Source organism: Harpia harpyja, chromosome 6 (genome assembly GCF_026419915.1).
Source record: "Harpia harpyja isolate bHarHar1 chromosome 6, bHarHar1 primary haplotype, whole genome shotgun sequence".
Lineage (NCBI taxonomy): Eukaryota > Metazoa > Chordata > Aves > Accipitriformes > Accipitridae > Harpia > Harpia harpyja.
Window position 1 is genome coordinate 59723994 of NC_068945.1, and position 27436 is coordinate 59751429.

Genomic DNA, 27436 nt, shown 5'->3' on the forward strand with positions numbered 1-27436 from the left:
TACATGACCCAACATGCAGCTCCTGGGACACTGGCTTACAGAGAAAACTCTTCTTTTCCGCTGCCCAGCTACAAAATACATAAAATACTATACTTGTCTGTTCAATAAATCAAATCATTCTGCTATTTTTCAATGCATGTTATGAGGAGAAAAGCCAAAAAATTCCTGAATTCTGCTGGCAGGAGAAAAAAACATCCAGCATTTCTTTGATCAAATCTAGAGTAGATTCAGACTTGGTTTCAAGTAAACCTGGGTTAATTCATGATCAGACTTCTTTTTACTGAGTTAGTCATGTCTGCAAATCAAAACCAATTTTGCAACACTTGATACCATTAATCAGTAGAAAAGACAAGACTTGTGTAAGGGTATAAGCAGAGACTCAATAAGCCTCCAATGCCACTGTCAGCATGCCTCTAAATCTCAGTGTCTCTTCTAGGGAAGAAGCAGACCTACAAGGAGTGTGCCTCTTAGATAACCATTCTGTTCTCTGCTTACTTCTGCCCAATATTTACTTTGACCATACATTCATATTTAAAAAAAAAAAAAAAAAAAAGAAAAGAAAGTTTGGGGGTGGAAATTATTTTGCTTTCTAATAAGCATAGGAAGTGTACTTTCTGAAGCACGTGGGGTGATATGTCTGGTTTGAAAATTTTCCCATCTCTCAGGTTTCCATTTTAAAATGGGAGATGGATTCGGTGGATGGAAAGAGAACAGGTTATAGCTTGCCCACATTTACCAATGAAGATTAGGGTGTTTTAAAAAAACACTTATAAAACAGCAGGCAAAAGATTATTACAATCAATTCCTATGTTCTCCACCTGATGCATTCCACCTTATACCCCCAGAATTGTGGTATGTTAAAACCCACCAGGAATTTTTTGAAATTATGTTTACATTCACACCTAATCATCCTTTCTTAGTTTTACAACAGTTTTCAACTTGATGTAGATATATATTTTTTCATCATTATTATTTAAAACTTGATAGCTGCATTTATGCTGCAGTTTTAAACTCAGAGAAAGCTAATGTTTCCCATATGATTCCAAAATAACAAGGCATCACTGAACTAGAGATACTGTCTAAACCATGTGGCAAAGACAGCTTATCAGTTTTAAAAGATTTCTCCCTGCAAGTTTTATAAAGTAATGAAAAACTGTTTTTCATATTTAAAACAGCCATAGGCATTCTCCAGATTGCTTTCCTCTAGTGGAACCCACACATTGACCCTAGTCACAGTGAATTCACATTTTGTGCAGGTACTTACTCCCCAAAGGGACCCATAATTCTACAGCCTGCACATTAGTTCAGTAAAATAAAATAAAAAGTGTTACTATCATTTAATCTATGATCAATAACTGTACAAGAAGTACTGTTCCGTTAGTCATGACTGCAATCCAGCATGGGACTGCACGAAGGAAATCTCTAATAAATCACTTGTGCTAACTAGAGACACAACTCTTGCCAAGATATGCAACTGGCTGCTGCCAATTAAAACCTAATGAGGAAGACCTACGGAGGAGCAGCAAATGTCCAGTGAGGTGTGGCTGGTTTCATGTTAAAGAAACATTTGTTTGTTTATTTGTAATACTTAGTCCTTTCAGTTAAATCACTGAAAAATTTCAATCTTTTCCTTAGGCTGTTGTAGCTTGTGCAGGAAGGAGTTTATAAAACCAGGACAAGAAATTACACTGTAAAAAAGGTAGAAAAGGAGCAAGATGCAAAAAGCAGATGAGACAAACATTAAGGAAGGAATCAAGGAAGAATGAAAATTCAATCGAACAATTCAGTGCATAGTGGAGAGGTGGATTACCTGAACACATGGAAACAGAAAAATTAGATTTAGAAAGAAAATATAAAGATGATGTGGAATCACTAGAAATAAAATAGAGACCAGCACAAAAACCAGGAAAGAACTCAACAGTGAAGCAAAGATGACTATAAATAGGGTCAGGGTACAAAGGACAAGAAGAAAAAAGAGGCAAAGCAATATTAAAACTTATGGTAAAGGGCATCTTAATGCAGTAGCACTCAGCTGTCCAATAAAAGCACTGCAGCATTTGTCCAAATACAACACAAGCAGTTGACACCTGCAAATTAAAGTGCATGACAGAGGCTGCAATATATCAAACTGAAAGGGTTCTAGGGAAAAGGACAGTGAATGAAAACCTGAGACACCTGTATTAAATTACAAGTTTGGCCATTATCTTCCTATGAGATATGAAAAATGGTAATATAATACCTCCTACTTTGTTGTGAGGATAAAACTCATTAATTATCATGAAGTGCTCACACATTACATATAGCACTGCAGGGGAAATAAGCAAGTAGAATCTAATTGCTGTTGTAGGATAAAGAGTACAAAAGGTATATTACTGATTGATGGACTAAGGGGTTACAAATTGATTGTTTTATCTGAGACACTGAGAAATCTAAAGGCCAGAGAATGATTGGTCTTCACGTGCTTTTTTTTTTTTTTTTGAGGCCAAGCAAACACAGTCATTAGATTCAAAAAGGCCCATCGAGAGAGCAGATGAAAAATGAGAGAGGAGGATCTCCTGAATGTGGTACATAAACAGGAAGAAGGAAAGCAAACTATACTGGAGCATATTAACACACACAGAAGAAATACACAGAATTTAAGTTAGAGGATTGCTCTTCTGATAAAGCTATAATTTTAAAAGGAAGAGTGGAGACAAATAAAAACTGTCAGGCAGGACCTGTGCGATTAATTTCTTCTAATTCTTCAACATCTAAAAGTTAAGATCTAAAAGCATCCGTTATAGGAACCTGGTGAACAAAGAGAAACACACATCTAGAAGTGATTTAGCTGACCTTAGAAACCTATCTCAGAATAAACTGAACAGCTCTCTAGAGGTATCCCAGTGTCTAGCTTAGATATCTAATTTTAATAAATAAACTTCTGCTACTAATTATTCCTACTGGAACTGAAAGAGAAATACAATATCATGTCCTGTGATTAAATGAAGGCTCACGGCATGGAAGAGAAAAATACACGAACTTGTTAGACACAGCAAAGAATGGATGGCAAAAGCAGTTTTATTAGCCAGTGCTTCAGAGATGATTCTATTAAAATCTCTCTCTCTAAAAAAAGATGCCACCTAAGTCCCCTCAAGCCTTTTTTCAGGCAGGAACAGGGGAGAAAAGTCCGTGGTTTTTGCATACATAGTTGAGAAATGGATGTAGGTTTTCTCAAAAAAATTCAGTATCAGATCACTGACCACTTTATCCTTATTGCTTCTTCTTTCAAGTTAGATTACTGATTACAATGACAGCAGAAGCACAAATAGAGCTATTTTCACATTCAATGTGTTTTATCAAAAAGATCTTACCACCTTAATGGGACAAAAATAATCTGTAAGCACACCTACAAATTTCTACTCCCAACAAAGTGCTACAATTAGAATACAAATTTTTCTTGGATTCCTAATCTGCATTTATCTAATCAGCCTCAACTTTACTGATGAAGGAACAGAATTCCTACATTTTAATTTTTTTAATAAATATTTGCATAAAAATGTTAACAGTGAAAAACTCAAGACACATGGAATAGACTTTTAGGAGGTGCATGTTAGTGGTTCCTGAAATACTGGGCCTTTTAAGGGATCCAAATCTGCATGTATAAATTATATCTCTAAAATAACTGTTCTTCTTCTATAATATAAATAAGATTTATTTTGTTTATTAAGAATTAATACTGATATTGCAGCTGAAGGAGGATAGCGTTTAGCGTCATTATGAAATAGTCACCTTTTCTAAATAGCAAGAATCACAGAATGAAAGAATCATTTACATTAGAAAAGACGTTTAAGATCATTGAGTTCAACCATTAACCTAACACTGCCAAGTCCACCACTAAACCATGTCCCTAAGCACCACATCTACATGTCTTTTAAATACCTCCAGGGATGGTGACTCAACCACTTCCCTGGGCAGACTGTTCCAGTGCTTGATAACCCTTTCAGTGAAGAAATTTTTCCTAACATTCAATCTAAACCTCCCCTGGTGCAATTTGAGGCCATTTCCTCTTGTCCTATCACTTGTTACTTGGGAGAAGAGATCAACATCTGCCTCCCTACAACCTCCTTTCAGGTAGTTGTAGGGAGCGATAAGGTCTCCCCTCAGCCTCCTTTTCTCCAGGCTAAACAACCCCAGTTGCTTCAGCCGCTCCTCACAGGACTTGCTCTCTAGACTCTTCACCACCTTCCTTGCTCTTCTTTGGATGAGAAGAAGCAGAATTCCAGTATGTTTCTCTAGGATGAACAAATCCAGCCCTTAGCAGATATGCTGAACCAATGAGGAGGTATCAGTGGCTGAGGTATCTGAGACTGGCCTCTCTTTTCATGGTGTAATTAGAACTCATGGGGAACTTTTTAATGGTACCTCCTTGAGTCAAAACATTTGTTCTGGTCAGCTAGCCAAGAAAGCTTAAACGACTGACAGAAAGCACACACTCTCAAACAACCAGAGCTTGTAAATACTGTACTTTCTTGGTATCTTTTCCCTTCACATTGTTTTCTAAACTTAGAATTAAATAAAGACATTAAAAGCAAAACAAAACAAAACAAAGACCTCCTTTTTTTTCCTTTCTTCCTCTTTACCCTTTTGATTTGAGGATTGTTATGAATGAAAGAAAAATACTTATTTCAATACATATGGCCCTATAAACATACTGGCAACTCAAACAGAACCACAGACTCAGTGCTGTATTTTTATATCTTACACAGTCCATATAGCACAGATCTGCAAAACATTTCAGCCCACTAAGCTGAAATTCTTAGGACTTAAAATTTTTCATTGTGATTCAAAACATTTCAAAATAATAATTTAAGCTGGTGTTGGGTTTTGGTACTGCACTCTGTGTTGCTGACGCCTTATTACAGTGTTACTTCTTTCTTGACAGATTGGCCCTGACTCACAAGGAACTACTCCTAACTCAACAATAATGTCATTCCAAGACTTCAAAAAGACATAAAAAGAAATAAACTGAAACAGAAATACAAATAAGACATCTGGTGGAATAAAATTTTTTGTTTTGTTTTTTGGGAGGTTTTGGTGTGGTTTTCTGGGGAAAATATTCCTGAGGAAAGTCAAAGAAAATGAGAGTAAATTCTGGAACAGTATTTCCTTCCTGCCTTGCCTGGCAGATTTGAATTTATGTTGTAGAAGTAGTCACCTCAAGACCTTTCCCAATACTATTTAATTATAACAGATACAGCAGGGCCTTCTCCTTCACACCATAATCTACCATCACTATGTGGTACATTTAGATTAAAAATCCAATGTTTAAGCTTTGTAATTCTGTTTCCAGAAGTGATTAGCACCTGCAATCCCAGTGCATTTCATGAGAAGAGAACAATATCTTTCAAAATTATGTTACTTTTAATGAATTTTACTTAAAGCATGCGAATTTTAAAACTCAGGGCGGCAGACTTTGTTGTATCTGAATTCCAGAACTCGTGACTCTATATAAGCATATCAAACAGTTCTGCTTGACATGATCTATGTACCTTATTTAATTGCCTTACAGCAGAAGCATCAATTACAATAGTGATGCCATCAATCTCTAAAGAATACTTGATTAAAAAGTGCAAATGAAGCATGCTGGCAATTCTGATTAATACATTTACAACATTTTTTCTATGGTTTTATAAATTAAATTTATAATGAAGACAAGCAGTTGTATTATCTCAAGTGAAGGTGAGCATAACTTGTCTTCTCCCCACAAGACATTAAGATTTGTAATAGTTAAAGCCAGATAGGAAACTTCAAACCATTTAAAGTAAGAGTTTTAGTAGAACCAGGAATTGAAATATCATACATTTTGCCTAAATCTTGGGACTGGATATTCAATTTCTCCAAAGCTGATTACAGTCATATGAGTGATCACAAAGTGCATGAAAATAGTTATTCAGTAACATTTTACATCTGCTTTCCCCTCATGTAAAAAATTTCTTACAAAGAAAACAGAACAAGATAATATGAGGTTGGAAAATAGGGCCAGAAAATGGTTCCTTCAGAGTAAAGTAAATTATTTACATTTATCATTTTGATTCTCCAGTCCTATAATTATGATTTTATTACATTTCAAAAAGTGAATGATACTGCTGTCAGGATCTTTTTTCTCCCAGCACATTCCCTGCCTGATCAGCAACTCAGACTGTATGAGGGAAGACAGACTTTGAGAATTAGAACATAAAATATTATCTGGCTCTTGAGGAAAATTTTCAAGACATTTCTAAGTTTCTTAATTTCTTGCTTCTGCAAAATACTTAAATGCTAGTCTAAGAGTTTCATTAATATTTTAAACCCCTTACTTCTCTACGATTACAGGCAATGAAACAAAAAAACATACTACTTACATCATTCTGATCATCTTTTGCATTGTAATAGATTATATCATTATTCTGTAAGAGAAAGAAAAGTAATTCTGTTAGTTTGAAAGTAGAGAATAAAGTTTACTAGCAATAATTTGTACTGAAATACATTTTAAAGTAAACCTGCATTTCTTTATGTATTATTATCTTTGACATATGACAGAATCAGACCTTTGCTTGCTCTCTGTTGCATGTAATATTTCCCACGCTTGTGTTTAACTTTTAACATTCATTTAATGCTTCTTCTCTGTTAAGCTACATAAGTCTCTGAAAAAGCCAGCTAGAAAAGTACAGACAACATTGGACAAAATCCAGAGCTCATAAAAGTCTTCTGTAAGCTGTTTCTTTTGCAGACATATGACTCTCTCACTATGCAATTAGGTGATTTATACACCACGACATCTAGCAGGCAATAGATACAACGACGCATGGGCATTGCTAAGTGGGTTAAGTATTTGTTGCACACAGGTTTATTGTTTTATTCACCTCCCATGGTGAAAATAAAATCTGGGAAAATACATCACAGGAGAGTCTGGCTGTTGTAGCATAGAGTGGATCCTGGCAGCTGTGTGGAAACGCTGTACTATGTAATTCAAGCAAAGCAGTGAAGGAGAAGATTACTAGTTTCCGTCACAGAATCAGTCAGAAGCTTCATTCAGTGTAACGTCTACAGCAGTTTGAAAATTGGAGTATTTCCTATGGAATACAGTATTGTTTTCTCTTGAAATATTTCTGAACCATTTAAAAGCCTTAAAGATTTAGGTTCACTGTAGCAGCTTTCCACTAAATAGAATTGCTGTAATGTGCTCTATACTTTTTTGAATGGAAGTAAGCAATTGTTATGTGCATTTCTGTATGAAATAGACACATATATGTACATAGCATTTTTTTAAGTCCCATTACAGATTTTGAATAAATAAAGAAAAGGAGAAGAAGGTAATTTTTTTCATGTCCAGCAGCTTGTTTAAAATAGGTGATTGCTGTTAACCTCCAAAAATAGCCTTAATTTATATTTTCAGTTCTGTTTATGGTAATACCTTTCAATTTATATATCTAAATTAAAAGTTGACCACAAAAAATGTTTTTTCTTTTATAAATACCAACAGGAAAAAATGATTTCATAATCATTTTTCAAGTGGGTAAGCCAATGACAATTATTACTTGCACTAAAAAAGCACCATGACGTGCTACAAGGTAATGCAGTTCATGTTTATAAACCATCATTTTCCTCACTTCATAAATAACGACATCGTTCATTCTCCTTTGTGACCTTTTTGAGATCCAAACATGAAATATATTACAGATGACCTGAATGCCATTTTGAGGTAAATGCTATTAACTCTTTCCTTTTCCTTCAAAATGCACTTTTCTACTTTTCCATCAAGACACTGTTCTATCTGCAGGTCAGTCGGTTTTGTACCAGTATCTGGGTAACTAAGCCAGACCTCAGTGTGTTACAGACACATGAGGAAATTCCTTTCAAGACCAAAGCTAATTGCTTATTCACTTGATTATTGTGAAGAAAAGACCATGTAATGCTTGTGGAAGCCTTCAAGTAAGTTGGAAGAGGCAAAAGTTCAATTTTCTTCAGATCCTCTTTACTTTGTACATGGTTGTGTGCAAAATAACTGTTCTGTAAATAATTTGATCTGTTCAAAAAGCCATGTGATTCTTTAGCAGGCAACATTTAAAACTGCAAAGGCTCCAACTCTGAGTGGTACTAGCTGGAAATGTTAGCAGAACTGTTTTCATCACAAGATGATCTGTTTAATTTAAAAAAAAAAAAGTTGTTTCATGTCAGAAGGCAGGGGAAAAGAATACTTCTTTCACCACACCCCTTTATGTCATGTCATGTCATGTCATGTCATGTCATGTCAGAGCACCTCCCCTGCAATCTCTTTCCTGGAAGCTTTTGTTTTGGGAAAAATGAGACCAGGAAAAGCAATACAGAAATACTTATCTGGATATTATGTTTATATAGTTTTTGTTTCGTGGTTTCATTTTAAAAAGGAACATTTTCATAAAACACAACTCTATTAGGCCTTCTCTTGTATTGACTCTCATCTAGATATCAGTTTATTTCCCCAACCCCTTCCCATTATTCAAGTTTACCCTAACAGTATACCTTGTCATAGAATCATTTAATGCATAGGATTTTTAACACTGTCCTCTACGCATACAATTCTGTTTATCTACTTAAACAAAATGATTCTTTATTGTCACAATTATATTTTCCCGTCTTTTACGTTTTTAATTATTTGTTTAAATTGATTGAAGCTGGCATAGTATTGCTATCTACTTCTACTGGACTAAACAGTATTTTTTAAATCATCTATTAAAGAATCATGTTTCAGAAACATGACACATTTACAAGTTAATTAAAATAACCATCCCCACCCCCCCAAATGAATTAGATATTTTGTTAGGCTATTCATGTAGTTCATTACCCTGCCTGGAGATATCACCTATATAGTGCATAAGCTAACACTGACATCGGTCATATCTCACTACTTTTAATATAGAAAATATGACGTACACATTGCTACAACACACTGAATGCTGTATAGTTCACAAATTAGATTCATGGATCAGTTAGATTTTTAGAGGACAATTTTTCATAATTTAACCACTTCTAGCTGACAAGAACAAATTGCCTTGTTGCTGGTTCTCAAGCAAGTAGTTTAGTTATTTATTAACTTCTTGACACAGAGAATTTGAATCTTCCCACTGTTATACACTTCTGCCATCATGTAATACTGTACACTTATTCAGCAAGCCTAAGATACAATGTAAATATCTTAGATATTTATTTTTGTTCTTTACCCAGTAATGCTATGAGAGAGAGTGGTAAATACTCACTGTTACTTCTGTTCATGAATTAAGGAATTTGTTAGACAGTCCTGGAGCTGAATTTATGGAAGAATGACTTTAGAAGACCATACACACAAATGAGAGACTTTAGCATACTATCAGTATACAAGTCTACAAAAGGTATGCAGTTGGAAAGGTGAAGGGTAGTTTTCACCGCCATTAATTCCTCTTTCAAAGCAAACAGTTTCAGCATCTGACAAGGATATGCAAGGCATATAAAAATTACATTAAGGACAAGGTCATAAATGTTTTATTTGTGACTCTTACTATTTTCTCCTATTCTACCCTACTAATCTTTTTTCTTCCACGCTTTCATTGATATTGTTATCTGCTGAAGTTAGATTGTTCCATTGTCTTTATATTGCTTTTCATTTCGATAGTACTTTGTTTCCCAGCTTTGCGTATAAAACAATTCGAAGGGAAATACTACATATTGGGTAGTATTAATGACTTCCTAAGTTTCACCACACAGAATCCAAAGTTTATGGTCTCTTTGATCTCTATGTCTAGAGATCTGAAGAAACACATAGATTCATCAAGTAGAAGAAAAGCATGGGAAAATATAATCTTTCAGAACATCTGCAGATGAAATATGGATTCATACCAACACTAACTTACACTTTCATTCTTTCATTTTGATTCTCTACGGAGCAAGTTTACAGACACAGTCTATTGATTCGACTAGTTAAATGCCTAATCTCAACTCAGGATTATATGAATGGAGATGAAGTTGGCTTGTCCTCACAAGAAATAATACTTTTTTCAAATTGTGGTGGGTTGACCCTGGCTGGATGCCAGATGCGCACCAAAGCCGCTCTATCACTCCCCTCCTCAGCTGGACAGGGGAGAGAAAAAATAGCGAAAAACTCATGAGTCAAGGTAAGGACAGGGAGAGATCACTCACCAATTACCGTCATGGACAAAACAGACTCAACTTGGGGAAAATTAATTTAATTTATTACCAGTCAAATCAGAGTAGGATAACGAGGAATAAAACCAAATATTAAAAACACCTTCCTGCCACCCCTGCCTTCTTCCTGGGCTTAACTTTACTCCTGATTTTCTCTACCTCCTCCCCTCTAGCGGCGCAGGGGGATGGGGAATGGGGGTTGGGGTCAGTTCCTCACACCTTGTCTCTGCCGCTCCTTCCTCCTCAGGGGGAGGACTCATCACTCTCCCCCTGCTCCAGCATGGGGTGCTTCCCATGGGAGACAGTCCTTCATGAACCTCTCCCGCACGGGTCCTTCCCACGGGCTGCAGTTCTTCATGAACTGCTCCAGCGTGGGTCCCTTCCATGGTGGGCTGCAGTCCTTCAGGAGCACAGACTGCTCCAGCGTGGGTCCCCCGCGGGGTCACAAGTCCTGCCAGAAAACTTGCTCCAGCCTGGGCTCCTCTCTCCACAGGGCCACAGGTCCTGCCAGGAGCCTGCTCCAACGCGGGCTTCCCATGGGGTCCCAGCCTCCTTCGGGCATCCCCCTGCTCCGGCGTGGGGTCCTCCATGGGCTGCAGGTGGATACCTGCTCCACCGTGGACCTCCCTGGGCTGCAGGGGGACAGCCTGCCTCACCGTGGTCTTCCCCACGGGCTGCAGGGGAATCTCTGCTCTGGCATCTGGAGCACCTCCTCCCCCTCCTTCTTCACTGACCTGGGGGTCTGCGGGGCTGTTTCACTCACATATTCTCACTCCTCTCTCTGGCTGCAGTTTCTGTGCCCCAGCAACTTTTTTCTTTTTCCCTTCTTAAATCTGTTCTCCCAGAGGCGCTACCACCGTCACTGATAGGCTCCGCCTTGGCCGGCGGCGGGTCCGTCTTGGAGCCGGCTGGCGTTGGCTCTGTTGGACATCAGGGAAGCTTCTGGCACCTTCTCACAGAAGCCACCCCTGTAGCTTCCCTGCTCTGCTACCAAAACCTTGCCACACAAACCCAATACACCAGTCAAATTCTTTCAAGAACAACACAAAGGTATTACATTGCAACAAGACATATCTGACTCTACAGATAATTACGTACAGTAAATTGTGATAATATAGCTATGTCGTTTTGTTTGTAAAAGCTATATATCCTCCTTTACCAAGTGCCAAAGATGAAAGCTCCTTGTCGTCATTGCCACATAATGGCTTCTGTAGGAAAATCTGCTCTGTAAATCTAATGCTAGACTTCCAAGAATTGTCCATGAAATATGGACCCCATCAACTTGGTCAAGACTCTTCTTCGGTGGAAATATTGTACATGTGATTTCTGAAGTATCTGCTTTTCCACAAGAGATCTTTGCATTTCATTCAGAAAAGAAAAAAAAAATAGATACTGGAAATCTTAAGATTTTCAACAAATATCCAATACTATCTGTTCAGAAATGTTGCTTTCACTGAAGCTGTGATTACGATTACTCATGCCCTCAGGTCTGTACGTGAGGCTTCCTAGAGACTCTACATAACTTAGATCCTGTGATGTAGCCCAAAATGGTGTTAGGCATGCAGGGGAGACTGAAGGCCTGAAATGAATTCTAGAACTTTGTGAGACACTATAATGAACTACCTGAAAATAAATGAGTTATTAAAAAAAAAAAATAGGAGGAGAGGGAGAAACCAGTTTTCCACAGCTTTTCGTAGGGTAAGAAATCAATGTAATGTGTTAGTTTAGACAGACATCACCATCACCCATTTTTCCTAAAAACAGCAGTTTCAAAACAATTGCAGAGAAAATGTGAAAGGAAAAATAACACTCTTTTTCATGACCTTATTTGCTACAGAGATGCTAGAAGATAATGAACTCCCTCAGAAAAAAAAAAAAACCCAAACAGAAGAGTTTTTGTTAAAGGTCTCCATACTTCAAACATTTTCATCAATGAAACACTGGCGGCAAACCTAAAATTAGTCTAGTGGATAAAATTGCAAATATATATTACTGCATAATTATTGGTGTATGTTTTAAAATCTGAAATTAAGGCCAAATAAGATTGTTTGATTTTTTTTTTTAAAACAGCATAATTTCCATGACTTCTAAGTATTTTATACAAAATGTGCTAAAGCAACCAAAAAGTGGCAACGTATAAAGCTCCTTTATATTGTAGTTAACCTGCTAGTAGTGATACCTACAAGGATTCTTTTGTTCTGCAGGTAATGAGGTAGAGTAAGAAATCAAAAACTGAGAAAAACCAAACCATATTACAAACACATATCTGATTTTGACTGTTCAGTTTAAAAATAAGTTCTCAGAATTACACATACAAATTTGGAGAATATTTTAAAATCATATTAGTCCCACACACTTTGAAAAGACATAGAACGCTAGTGGAAGAACTGGGAGTCCTGTTGCTTCAGCATGCAGCAATAAAAAAACTAATAATACTGGTTTATTTCATCTTTCATAAAGATACCAGATGAAATTATTGTAAATGCAAAAAAACCCATTTCATTAAGTGTTGGTAAAATCCACCTGCTTTAATTTTAAAAAAACATTTTCTTGTATCTTCTTGGATAAAGACGTGCATTTAAAAAAGTTCACTCTAATACCTTTAGGGTAATTAAGATTTAAACCCAACCTAATAAATCCTATGACAAATAAACCAGGTAGTTTTAGTTTAATCCCTTATATAGTCTGACATGCAATTTAAGGCACAATTAGACTCTTCAGAAAAGAAAGCTAAATATGGCCTCCCACAAATAAAAAATGACATCTATTTCTAAAGAGAATAACTTTAGGGAATAAAAGCCTGCAAATAGGGAAAAAAGGAAAGAATGCCAACTATACAACCTCTTTTGTTATGGTTTTGTAATTTTTCGTAAGTGAAATGGTACAGGTAAAGTAAGGGGATTACCAGCCAATAACTTTTTTTTCCCCCTTCATTATCCATGAGTAGAAATATTTATTTATCTCCTGTGTTTAAAGTGAATGCAAAGTCCAGCAATATAGTAAATTAGTTGAAATTACTGTGTCTCAACATGGGCTGTAAGAAATGGGTGGGAAAGTGCATTTAAAACAGGATCTTGAAACAGGACTTAGAAATGAGATCTTTTAAAAATCAAACAATTTTTAATAAAAAAATGACAAATATCAAAAAGTTCAATAACATCCAAGTTTAGGAATATTTCCCCATATTATCCATAATACGGGCAAATGAGTCACTTAGGTTAGATGTTTTTCCCCAAAACATAATTTGATCAAAGAACTACTTTCTCAGAATGTTAAATTTCATACACTAATTAAAAACTTCCAGGTCTGCACTATAATTTATGATAAGCCTTTTTCATCGGATTTGTGTAAAGGGCTTTTCTCAAGATTCTACTGAGACTAATAATTGGAATGTCAAGATGAAGGTGAAGATTACAGGAAATAACATAAAGGAGGATTAAAGGTGCTGCATGCTCTTTGTCATAGAATACACTTTCTTTTAAAAGGTGAGAAAGATCAACTTATTCAGCATTCATTTAGAGGTTATTTCTTCACTTAAATTATCAGTCTGGAAAGCTTCAAATTTATGGACAGTTTTCATGAGAGAATCACTGGTCCATTCACAGATGCATCAGAGTGATAAATAAAATTAGCAATTTATTGATCATCTGCATGCTAGACGGGGGACTAAAACATCCAACCCTCATAGAAACAGATAACTTATCAGATAAGAGTAATGTACAGATACAGATTCCAGATAAAAATACACTATATGAAAAACGCACTTTCAAGTCCTTGACATCAATTCTGAGGGATTTTTACCTGAGGCTAGATCCAAAGATTGCAATGCTGATGGTAGACAGAATTTAGGTATCTGAGTTAAAAACTGGCATAATGAAAAAGTTCATTGAAGTCTAAATTTGGAAGAATCTAAAACTCTGGAAGTACTTGAGTTTCCAACATTAATATTCTCTAGGTACCTTAATATCCTATTTCTATAAGGACCTTTGAAATACCTCAGATTTCACAGCTCTGAGAAGTTTGGACCCTCCTTTGCACCTTCACAGAGTCAGGACCCATAAACTGAAGCCTCTCAGCCCTGCAACTTGAGGTACTTCCTATCGTTGAATACATCATTCTTTTCAACATGTAATAATCAATGACAGCCAAATATACTAGATCAATTAAGTCACAATTAGCAAATGGAATGGACACTTGCTCTGCTCTCACCTCCTCTTCCCCCTCCTTCCTTTCTCTCGACCATGTGAATAGTATAGTTATAGGGCTTTCCTATTTAGAAAAATTATGATGAACATTATTCTGAACTCTGAATTCTGCATTAGAGCATACTATATACCAAAAACATTTGCTTCCTCACTTTGACTGATGATATATTTTGTGAAATATGTTTAATGCAAATGGTCCAGATAAAACTCAGAAACTTATACAGTGAAAATAAAACTGAAAAAATCAAACCTGAAATTTTTGTGAAGAAATACATTAAGATAGCATTTTAAAAATGCAAAACCTATTTAAATGCATATCCTATATACACTGGACTCCGGTTGAGAGATGAGTTATTTTACCAAATCATGGTATTTTTGATGGCTTAAGGCAGGCACAATATGAAAATACTTGTAACAGTAAATATGCGTTACAAACAGGAGATCATATGTTATGCTATTACAGCTTCTGCATACTTACAGCTCATGGGAGCATCATGAACTTGCCTTGATCAAGAGCCACGCACAACAAGCCACGGCCAAGGGCACAAGGCTGAGTGTGGTGAGCTATGGCACACATGGCAGTGCAAACAAGGAGTGAGTGTAACGATCCTTCGTACAGGCTGTGCATCAGTGAATGACAAGAGAACACCTGAGATGCTGGAAAAACATGATAATGTCATGGACTGATTTGATGGGCATCCTGTGATTGTGACACCTGTCTATAAAACCCCCAGTAACAGAGACTGTAGGGAAACGTTGCCACGTGGATGTTTAACATGCCAGGAAAGCCAAGCATCAAGGTGGAACCAGCCGGCAACAGTGGCAAGCCACTGCCCAGAGCCCAGAACTGAGACTGGCCAGAGCAAGCATCCCACGTACCCCAGGCTGGGCTCTGCTGACTCACTGGCACCGTGACCCGGGCAGGTCTCAGCTAACTTTGTGCACGGGGAGTGTGTGTGCAAAGTTTGCACTGCTACAGCCCATCCATTGCTTGGTCCACTTAAAGACATGACCTTCCCAGTGGCATGTTGTCTCGCGTTCCTTCCCTCACTGTGACAATATCCAATTACATGCTGATTTTAACCACGGTTGATTTAATTTGTCTTGTGCATATTATAATCAGTAAAGCTGAGTAAGAAATTTTTTATATCACATTCAAAGCTCAGGAGAAAACCCTGCTATTTTTTACAGGTTACAATTAGTAGAGTTTTTTTATTTTTCCCACATAATGTATTATGTTACATTATACATTTACTTAGAAAAAAAGAGAAGTAGTGAAAAGTATCAAGGTTGCAAGCACAGCCTCAAAAAGAAGCATAAAATATACTAGAAAGAGTACTCCTGTCTTCAAATCTCTAGAATTGATCATAGAAATTGTAAAGAATAGGAAAAACTTTTCCATGTCAAACAAAACTTCCCAATTTTCAGATAATTTTCACCATAAGAATTGTTATAAGAAACTGCCATTGGACTAGTTAAGCTGCCAGGATGATACTTAACTTCCTGAAAAAAATAAGAATGTATTTTAAGTACTAACTGCAATCTGACTGTAGAATTAAAAGACAGAAGTGGTTGAATGTGTCAGGTTAAATGCAGTACAGCCCACCAGGCGATGACAAATACATGTCAGACAAACACCTGAAGCAGAATCTACAGAGCTGTCTGTTCTCCTGAAATAATACAACATACTCCATGAATAATTTCTGCATAAAGACATCTTATAGCTCAATGGCCTGCAATCAGAAGGCAATCTCTGTTGTACATGCAGATAATTGGTCATATAACAATGGAATTTTGTTAATTTGCCTACTGGTAAGAAGACTATTTTTCTTTATGAATTGTTTTTAACTTTGTGGATCTTTTTTTCTTAATCTCATTTTTTTAGTGCAACTGGTGAACTAAAAAAATCAAATGTGGCAACCAATTAAGTATTTTTTTAATTGCAAAATATCAAAGGCCAAATACTTCATGCAGGACTGAAGAATTAGTGACTGAAGATTTAATGATGCAAACCCACATTGATATTACTCTCTGGTATAGCTGAATATATCACAGAATGACTGTTGTTTTAGTTAGTCAAACTGAAGATTTCTCTTCAAGGATAATATTTCGGTCTACAGTAAAACCACGAACATCACTATGCAAGAGTATATGCAAACATTAACCATGTACTACACTACAGCTACAATTCAGCACATCATAGTGACTGCATATGGGGACACATGCCAAAAGCACATCATTTTACACCTTTAGACTTCCAGGATTCTCCTGCAATGCTCCTCCAATGGAAGACTTTTTTTTTGTTATGTTCATCAATCACCTTCATACTGGTACAACATTCGGTGAACGGGAACTTGTATGTACCTACAAAATGGAATCTCGAGCTGGCAGTGCCTTTAAGCCTACCAAGACTAATTCAAATGGAAGACTTTGTTCTTAGAACAGAATTGTTACAGAGTATATTTCTTTTTCTAATAAATACTGCACATGTTAATATAAGGTTCTCTGTACCTAAGACTATCAAGCTATCTGTCTCCAGTTGGCTATGTAACCTTTTACCTTCTGTTACTGCTCACTTTCATGTTGAACTGAAACCCCGACACTACAGATACCAACAGTAACAGGCTAGAGGACAGATGTGTACTCTAATTAAACCTAAATGTCTTAGACAATAAATTAAACATTTCCATAAATAATTGTTTTGTTCACTTTTTCAGAGAAGAGATAAGTTTAGTAAGGTAAGCACCACAAGTCTATAATAACTTGGGAAGAAGGATGAGGGCATCCATTGGCAGCAGGACTTAAGCTTCAAAGCTATTAGATTTTATACTTATTTATTTATTTTCAGCAGATCAAAGTGAGGAAAGTGCCTGTCTTGAGCAGATGGAGAAATCTGTCATTTCTGAAATTTAATTTCCCCCACAGACTTTAATGGGAGAGGAGAAACAGAGAAACAGGCTTTGTATTGGGAAAGACTGCTGTTTCTCTGGCAGTCTGCAATCTGTTTGTGTGTTTTGGTTTTGGTTTTCTCTCAAGTAAAAAGCACCAATTAATTTTAGAAACACTATGCATTATTTGCTTACTTCCATCCTATGTGTACCCAGTAGCTTAACTACCAGCCAGGAGCTCCACATATAAGGTAAGACTATGGAGAAAAACTCTTGGGATAGGCAGTTATTTCCATCTTTGAAAGGGAATATTCAGTAAAACAGCTCTATATGACAAAAATAAGGCTGCAGGCATTAATAAAGCTTCAGCTCTGAATGTCTTTATGCTGAGGATTCAAAGAACCAGTGGCAGGATCCCTGATGCAAACCATATCAGTAGTAACCAGTGGGGCAGGATAAGAAGCTTTTGCTCTTATATCATCCCTGTTATTCTAAGAGTTGATTATTTGATTGCGTAGTCCTGCAGCCACTTGAAAACAGTGTTGAAATGGCTTTAGTCTCCTTTACCAATTTTTTTTAATTACTGTTTTGCAATTTTAAACATTGTGGGTTGTTTTTTTTTTTTTAAGAAGAAGAATATGATATAGAGGCAGAGTAGCAAATACCATCAACTTTGCACACAACTCACTTCAGTCCACACTATGTTCCAAAGACTTTTTCAAACCGTTTTATTTCAGTCTGAGCCAAAACTCATTGAAGTCAACCAAACAGACTCTGGAACAACCCCAGTATGGACATATGTTTCATGTTATGAATAGAAACTCACAAATAATATTACTATAGCCCCAATGGATACAAACACCAAGAATCAATATCCACTCCCATTCAAGTAGAAGAAAGATTTATAACATGCCTCTGGCCTAAGCTAGGAGGTGGACAGGCAACAATTCAAAACGTTATTCTCTTTCTCCTACCAGCCAAACCTCCCTCAATATTCTTACCATCTCCCCAAAGAATGACAAAAAAATCTAGGATTTTATGTACTTGCATGTGTCACAAATGAACAGGAAAGAAAATGAAAAGGAGACTTCTGGAGTCACAGAGTTTAAAAAAACTGGCTACTCTATCTAAAGAGATACAAACAACCATCTCCTATCTTCCTCCTCCAGTCCTCTAAGTCAAAAGCAAGAGACAACCCTGAGAGACAAAAATCTTTTAAATACTTTTTAATTTTGGTAAATATATTCTTCCAAAAGGTTCAGGAAATTGCTAATCTCATCACAGTAACTTCCTCAAAGTATAAGCAACTGCGAATGGCTTCTTTTTATAAGGCAAAATGCAATCGATTACAAAGCAGATTTCCAGGTGGGAAAATGAAATTAATTTGTTAGCAGCTAATTAACCTCTATATCACACTATCTGATCTGTTTAATTAAAGCAGCAAAGTATGTTTATTTTAATTTATTCAGCATTACTTCCTTTAGTTGATGAAAGAACATAAAAATAAAATAAAGAAAGAAAAAAATTGTCTAAACTGATTGCATATTATCCAGATTGTAAATATTGGGACCAGTATAGTATAGCAGCCTAGTTAAACAATTTGGACATGAGTTTATATCAGGTTCACAGGAAATTGGCATTCTGAATTCATACTTAAGTAGGTGCTAGGATATAATGAACTAGGCCACAACTCTTGCACTACCATAACAGAATATAGGAAATATGCCAGTTGTCCGACTGCAACAAACCTGCAAAAACCCCTGAGGAAATCATTTTTTACCCAGTTGTCCTAGTTTCAGCTGGGATAGAGTTAATTGTCTTCCTAGCAGCTGGTACAGTGCTATGTTTTTGAGCTAGGTATGAGAAGAATGTTGATAGCACACTGATGGTTTCAGTTGTTGCTACGTAGTGTTTAGTCTAAAGTCAAGGATTTTTCAGCTTCTGACGCCCAGCCAGCAAGAAGGCTGGACGGGCACAAGAAGTTGGGAGGGGGCACGGCCAGGACAGCTGACCCAAACCGGCCAAAGGGGTATTGCATACAATGCGATGTCATGCCCAGTATATAAACTGGGGGGAGCGGGGGTGGGGGGATCGCCACTCGGGGACTAACTGGGCATCGATCAGCAGGTGGTGAGCAATTGCATTGTGCGTCACTTGTATATTCCAATCCTTTTATTATTACTATTGTCATTTTATTAGTATTATCATTATTAGTTTCTTCTGTTCTATTAAACCATTCTTATCTCAACCCATGAGTTTTACTTCTTTCCCTGATTTTCTCCCCCATCCCACTGGGTGAGGGGGAATTGAGTGAGTGGCTGTGTGGCGCTTAGTTGCTGGCTGAGGTTAAACCATGACACAAGTAATGGGCAAACCTATAATACAATTTGTCTCAAAGAAAACAAGTTTACATCTGTTACATTGCTACTTTGTTCTATTGATTATAGCCAACAAAAAGATCATGTTTAGGAATGTTGCAGTCAGTGGTTTCAAAATATTTAAAAGGAATCAAACTTTAGGCATATTACACTACAGTGGAATAAAAACTCAGGAGCCCAGCTTTTCAGTGATCCATAATCGTGACTGAAGCCATCAGGTATATTCTAAGGCTTATCCAAACCCAGCTGTGCACGGATGTCAGCAGTCCCTAGAATATCTCTCTGGACCTTCATCAACTCAAACTCCACAACCTGAGGATAAATGCTTGTGCCTATTTTTAAAACAAAATTTCTATCACTTGTTGCATGCAGATTTGTCTTCATTTAGTCCACACTTGGGAGTCAAACAGAAGCTGATAAAACTAATTAGCGATGATAGATCACGACAGAAGACAAGGACTCTCAGTGGAGAAACCCTGATTTGCTCACAGCTTGCATTTTCATGAGATGATAGCCAGGTAAGATAAAATGTATAAAGAGCAGACTACACAAGAGTGAACTCCACAAGCCATGACTGCCAGAATTACACAAGTAAATTTATACTATCCTAATCCCTCTGGCTTTGTAATGTATTAAACAATTGATGGCCATAAGTAACTGAATTATAACTTTTCTATTTAAGTAATTACGATCAACTATGTAAAATGCAAAGCATATTCTTAAAGAGATTTTTTTTTTGCTTCTGGCAGTAAAATGGACACTATTATTCTATAAACAAGGTTATTCTCCCTTCCAATTCCACACTTGTACCATGAAAATAAACTCAATATATCCAACATAAGTCTAACAAGCTTACTCACAAGCAATGTCATGAAGCTTGCACTGCAGCTAACAGAAATCCATTGATACAACAGGTCGGATATAAAAAGCATATATTTTTAGGCTAGAATACCTTCTTTGAACTTTTATTCAAAGGCTGCACACTGTGTTTTAAACCCATCATTTAAGCTCCTACCTCCTTGGGAATTGCACAACAGTTAATGACATTAAAACAACAAATAATACTAGGGAAAAAATTAAGTCATAGGCATTTGCAAAATGCTGCAGGAATTTTGAATTATCAGTGCTGGTAATTATTCTTAAACTTGACAATATAATGAGTCGATTGATACTTGGATTAGTTTTCAGAAGTCCAGGAACCATCATGTGATCTTAAAGACTATGAGGCAAAGAATTTAAACACAAAGACAAAATTTGCTTCTGAATATGTCCATTTTGGCAAGAAATTAAGAAAAAAAAAAAAAGCAAGACATTATTTCAGTATGTGATTGGCTCCAAACAAATGAATTCATTTGAATTTGTGGTTTGATCCATTCAGGATATTTTATTAAGTTACTGAATATAATATATAGCAATCTGCATATAGTATATAAGTTAACAAAATGTAAAAATATTTCCCCTACTGAAATTATACCAAACAAAACCAAATCAAAATTATCAAAACAATGTTTCTTTCATCTTCCTCTTTAAATTTTCACAGAAAACTTAAGAGATTTAGTTCTGATAAAAATTGTTTTCCACAGAATATCAACTACTACAAAACATATGTCTTAATCTTACTTTTTTTAAAAATGCTTTGAAATGAAAGATGAAAATGTGTAAGACTAATTTTTATATTTACATACATACATATGCTTTGAGAATATACCCAATGGTTGAAACAGTTCCAAGAAACACAAATTTCCTCCTCTATTTAATTTTCTTCCCTATTTCTCCCTTTGCAAAGAAACAGTGTATGGCAAGGAATATATTACAAGGAATATACTCTAAGCAAAAATACCCAGATAACATTAATGTCTTTTAAGAATCTCACTGGAATAGAAAAAATGCCTACATTTGGCATAGCTTTCCTTAAACTGCAGCAGCAGAGGGTTTTATACATCTCTTTCTTTCCTCTTTCTTCCATATGTAAAAACTAAAATAAAAAGAGATTACAACGTGTATTTCTGCAGGGAAATTAAACACACACTATTTTTTCCTTAGTATTACAGTACTGTGTAACACAGGAAAAATGAATTTACATATATAAATCATGAAAGTCTCATCCAAACTTTGGATCACATCTTACATAGCTGACACTGACCTGTGAAGTTAATGATCTCAAATAAAGTTTTTAAAAGCATTTGATTTCTTTCCCCGTCTGTATCAATTCTTCATTTGGTTTATTCAATCATTTAAACTGTGTCCACAAAAAACCACAGAGTTATAACATACAAAAAAGCAATTGCTGTAACTTATCTTGCACAATTTGCAGGAAAATGAGAAAAAACAACCAAATCTCTCCATTTCCTCCTAAATGTGAAAAGTACCTTTCCAAAAGGTAATAAAGTTCAAAAAAATGTCAGGCCATGTCTTCTTTTCAGATGGCTTTGGTTCACGCACATAAAAAATGTGTCTGGCATATTGACTGTTAATTATTTTAATGGGCTTCTTACAAAGATAAATCTTACCCACTTTGTTAAGCTTTTACTTTAAGTTATTTTGCTAGATCTCTGATGTCTTAGAACAAAAGCAACTGTGGACAGCAGTTACCAGGCTTTGAAAAATATCCCACGCTCACCTAATTAATAAAGAACAGAAGGAATCATAATTTAATTATTCAGCTTTGACATCCATTTTGTGCACATCTTGCACTCAGTCACTGAAATAAAGCAAACCTCCACGAGCGCACCTTATTTCGGAAGCAGTTCAGTAGCATGAGACAAGCCAGCAGCTGGAAAATGTAATTCATTTTACTATTTAATATAAAATGATGAAGACTTTTCCAGTTAATCACTACAAGCAAAAGGACCATATCAAAAATAATTAAAACATAATTACTTTTCTTCTTAATTATTGGAAATATTACACTGGTATGCTGGAATTCATGCAGGAGAGCAGTAAGATTTAAGAGCTGGATCAACATCTTGCTATTATGTTTCTCATTCTCTATCTTAACAACTATACTAAATGAAAAGTTATTTGTGTTTTCTTCCACCGATCACAACAGGGGTTTTCACTCGCCATGTATTTGATGCTTATGCCACAAACTGCAAAGAAATAGAGACAACCAAACTTCTGAATAAGCTGGTTCAGTTATGACAGTAGGGTAAGGCGCTTGGATGAGCATTTGCACTGTCATAACCACAAGCTGCTTTATTTCAGGGAATCTCATACATCTCTTGTGTCATGGTTTAACCCCAGCTGGCAACTAAGCCCCACTTGGCCGCTCGCTCACTCCCCCCCAGTGGGATGGGGGAGAGAATTGGAAGAGTAAAAATGAGAAAACTCGTGGGTTGAGATAAAGACAGCTTAATAGGGAAAGCAAAAGCTGCACACACAAATGAAGCAAAACAAGGAATTTATTCGCCACTTCCCATGGGCAGGCAGGTGTTCAGCCATCTCCGGGAAGCAGGGCTCCATCACATGTAACAGTGACTTGGGAAGACAAACGCCGTCACTCTGAATGTCCCCCCTTCCTCCTTCTTCCCCCAGCTTTATATGCTGAGCATGACGTCCTATGGTCTGGAATATCCCTTGGGTCAGCTTTGGTGGTATGAGAAGCAGAAAAGGCCTTGGCTCTGCGTAAGCACTGCTCAGCAGTAACTAAATCATCCCTGTGTTATCAAGACTGTTTTCAGCACAAATCCAAAACATAGCCCCATACTAGCTACTATGAAGAAAATTATCTCTATCCCAACCAAAACCAGCACATCTTGACAGCAAATTGTGCAATTTAAAAAGACTTCATATTCTTTTTTTAATAGTGAAAGGATATGACTTCTTTTCACCACTCAGTCCTGTCATTTTCTAGAGATAGTAGCGGGGTTCTTTCTTGTTTTTGCTTTTTTCCTGAGTACTATGAAACACAGGTAAAAACTACCAAAACAAATGTTATCTGAAAACAGGGAGCAAAGAAAAATAAAGGAAACTAGACACTAGCTACATCCTCCAATGCTTTTGTGGAAGATGCTCCAATAGTTCAGTACTAAACAAAACAGAACAGTCCAGGATACAAATAGGAGGGGGAAAAAAACCAAACAAAACCAAAACCAGATTCTTCTTTAATTGTCTTGTGTTTTCATATAAAGTCGGTAAATTTATTTCTACCAGTAAAAATTGAGAAATAAATAGTAAAAGTAGTAATAGTAAAACGCAAGATGCTCCAACAGAAAGTTATATAAAGGAAAACAAGCAAGATTAGAAATTGATGTCGCTAAAATACATTATGGCTTATTTCATATTTTCGTTTGGCAATTAATCTGGAATTGTGCCTAGAACCAGAATATCTTTTTAAACCTGGCTGTGGTCTTTTCTTTTTCTTTCCCTTTGGAGAAATCCGGTTGGGGTTTTTTTTTAATCTTTTCTCTTTCAGTAAAATAGGGATAAGAACTCATTATATCCCATATACCTCCTGCAGTGGCAAGAGCAGTTCGGACCCACCGCTTATGGACAAGTAGTCTCCCAGGGCCCTGCAGGCCCTTCCGAGCCCGCCTGGCACGGAGCAGCACCCCGGGGCCTCCGCTGCCTGCCCTGGGCCCAGGAGCCCTGTTTCAGCTCAGCCTGGGTCCCTCGGTCCCCGCCTCAGCGACGGGCTAGGAGGGCCCGTCTCCAGCCCCGTAGCCTAGGCCGACCTCTGCCCTGCGACAGACCCCTTGGTCTCAGCCCCGGCTCATCTCTTTCCCCGGCCCCATCCCCTTCTCCTTCCGATGGCAGCCCCTCGTCGGACCCTGGATTTGGTTCCTCACTCACCACGGCTGGAACCACGGGTGGACCCGTCACCAGCACCCACCTCTGCCTGCCCTGGCCAGCCCCACGGGACGGCACCCGTCGGAGAGGGCACGGCCTGCGCTGGGTCAGCTCCAGCTCCAGCTCCAGCTCCAGCTGGGCTGCGCGGGGAGCAGCCGGCCCTCGCTGCTGCCTCAGCCAGCTACTGACTGCACGTGTCCGTCTCCCTGTCTTCCCAGCTTTTTCTAACCCTGCTGTAGCCACCTTCCAAAATTCTTTTCTGAGCCTAACCCAAATTTTAAGTAAATGATGGTACTTATCTTTGCTTACTCATTTCACCCAAAGTTCAGCCATCACTCGTACCATATTCTCTGACATAACAGAAGATGAATATTAGGTAAAAGGGAATTTTGGAAATGAACCAGAATAAAAACGTTTACAATACTTAAAATAACCATCTTCTGCCTTAAAAGACTGAAGTAAACCAGTATCACCACCTTGATACTTCATTTGCTCTCTACCATTTTATTTTACTTACAAAACTGACAATGTTATTTCGTAAACGCAGATCACCCAGTTAAGTCTACGGCAGCTTTAACCTGACTCCAACTGTTGATGAAGAACAGTAGCTGTAGGTTGTTTGTTGCTTGGTCTTTTGGTTTTTTTGGTTTGTTTTTTTTTTTAAAGTGGAAAAAGAGGCTTTGGAATAACTGTGCCGGCATTTTTCCCCAGACTGACTTCCATACTTATAAAAGAAAGGCCACCCACATTGTCTGTTTCCACTCACCGCTGGACACGAAACTTTAAAAATTGTGTTGTAATAATATCAGGGGTTTTTTTTACTATTTATTTAAATGTAGTTATTTCTACCAAAAATGCCCCCATACCCTCAGAGCCAGACTAAGCTCAGGCAAAGCTGTCAGCTATACAGTGCATTAGATATTGCAAGGGCAGTAAAACGTAGACAAAGCCTGCTTTGACTATACCAAAACCTGGGAAAGCCAGACTGCTGGCTGCTGGCTGTCAGTAGGATGGAGAGAACAGCAATCGCTCCTTGGAAGAATGCTCTCTTCCTTAAAACCAGTTTCAGCCCAAGCCTGCACATATGCTCCCAGCAGCATGAGCAGCAAGCCTGGATCCTCAGTGACCACTTCTGATGTAATGTTCCAGTTTTGCCTGTTTCTTCGGACTCTCCCTAATCCTGCCCAGGAGCAGAAGTCCGAACAGTCCTGGGTTTTAACGACTCAGGGAAGGAATCAGCTAGTTCTGAATTTGCACACCTTCCTAGTTCAGAAATTGCACACAATTTCAAAAATATTTTAAATCTAATATATATAACTCTTATTCTAGGCAGAGAATTATTGAAGTTCACAGCACTTTAGCACTCCCATCAAAATCTATGGTAACACAATGTAGGCTTGGGCCCTTACACTTTGTATAATTCACTTTAAAATTCTTGTACTGTTCAGCACTTCTTTGAAACTCATCTCTTTTCTAAAATTCAGAGTGGACAGATGGACAAATAACAGAAGATGTGAGGAAAGAGCCAATGTGAGAAATTTTAAACAAGAGAAATCGCTATTGTGAAAAGTGAAATTAAGACAGGTGTTTGATGAAAAAGACAGGCAGTCAGAAAGGTTCTTGCATACCTAAACAAAAAGGTTACTGAAAAAAGAGCTTAACACTGGAAGAACATAATGAAGAAGAGAGTATGAAGTAAATTGGAAAGCATATATTAAATTGATTTGAGTTTGAAGAAATGCATAATTTTTTCTCAAAATTTATCTTGTGATGCTTGAGGACTATTTCAGCTCAGCTCTCAACAGCACCATTACACAGTATTACAGAAGCATGAACTGAGATTTCAAAAAGCCAAAGAGGAAGGAACTACAAGTGTTTAAGAAGGGATAATGGAAGATGGGAAACGGGCTGAAGAGGAAAGAAGAAGGAATGCTGCAAAAAAGGATGAAGTGTCTTGTCAAGGATGATGCCATGTTCACATCCAGAAAAGACAGAGGTGAAAACTGGGGAGAAAGGCAGGAGACAACTGCAGCAAAGCAGTCATTCCCAAACCTTTCCCATCAATGACCTCTTTGGCAACAGCCCAAACTTCCTGGGCCTCTTTCCCCTCCCTTCCCTGCCCTCTTCTCCTTTTCACACAGTTCAGGGTACAAACTTTGCTATCCACATTGTCAAAGATTGTTTTGTTTTGTTTTTACTTTAGCAAGTTTACTGAATCTGATGGGCTGATAACTCGCACAGCTCCAGAAAACATTATGAGCAGAAACCATCCTAACTTAGCTACTCTTTGCCTGAGAAAGTTCTCCAAAACTACTTCAGCAGGTCTTGTACTGCAAATACCTCTAAACACTTATGCCATGATCTAAGACACTTTATCAGCATTATGCTAAAACCCACTATTCTGATGAGACCAGTAGTCTGTCTGTATTTGGACACAATGAATTGAAAATAACAGACATACGCAAACCATGCATACTGGCGCAGAGTAAGCATTAGCCAATTGTGCAAACTGAGCCCAAGGGCCAGGACTCCTTATCTGCTGTGCTCCACAAAGATGCTGTGTTTTCACTGAACTCACCGAAACTACCTATTATGTTTTCTCTGCTTCTGTGTTCATTTCTGCTCAAATATTCCTGGTCTTTAAAACATGACAGAGGTAAAATTTCAAAAGCATGGCCACATACTAGTTTATCTGCTTGTGTTCTCAAAGTATCTGAACCCACTAGCTTTAGTCCCTTGCAGACCTGCAAAACAGAGACTCACCTAACAGTCTGCACCTGTTTATAGACATAAATACACACGCACTATTGGATGATCTTTTTGTGCATATATACCTGTAGATACATATATAAATACATGTACAAGTATACACACAGAGGAAAATGTATACAATCGATACATGCATATACATACCTCCCACCTATTTAAGTAGGACTGGTTTAAGCTTATACCTTGTCTGATTCTTAAAATATCATCTGGACCTTGTTTATGAACACTGAGA

At 37.3% G+C, this 27436-nt stretch overlaps 1 protein-coding gene across 15 annotated transcripts in view; it reads right to left on the bottom strand.

The window, feature by feature from the left end:
• The window catches only part of CACNA2D1 (calcium voltage-gated channel auxiliary subunit alpha2delta 1), a 433632-nt gene that overhangs the window by 199929 nt on the left and 206267 nt on the right, over window positions 1–27436 (bottom strand). For all 15 annotated transcript variants that reach the window (XM_052789138.1, XM_052789141.1, XM_052789144.1 and 12 more), the window contains exon 5: window positions 6381–6425. In XM_052789138.1, coding sequence (XP_052645098.1) covers window positions 6381–6425 — 45 coding nt within the window. The remainder of the gene's footprint in view (window positions 1–6380; window positions 6426–27436) is intronic.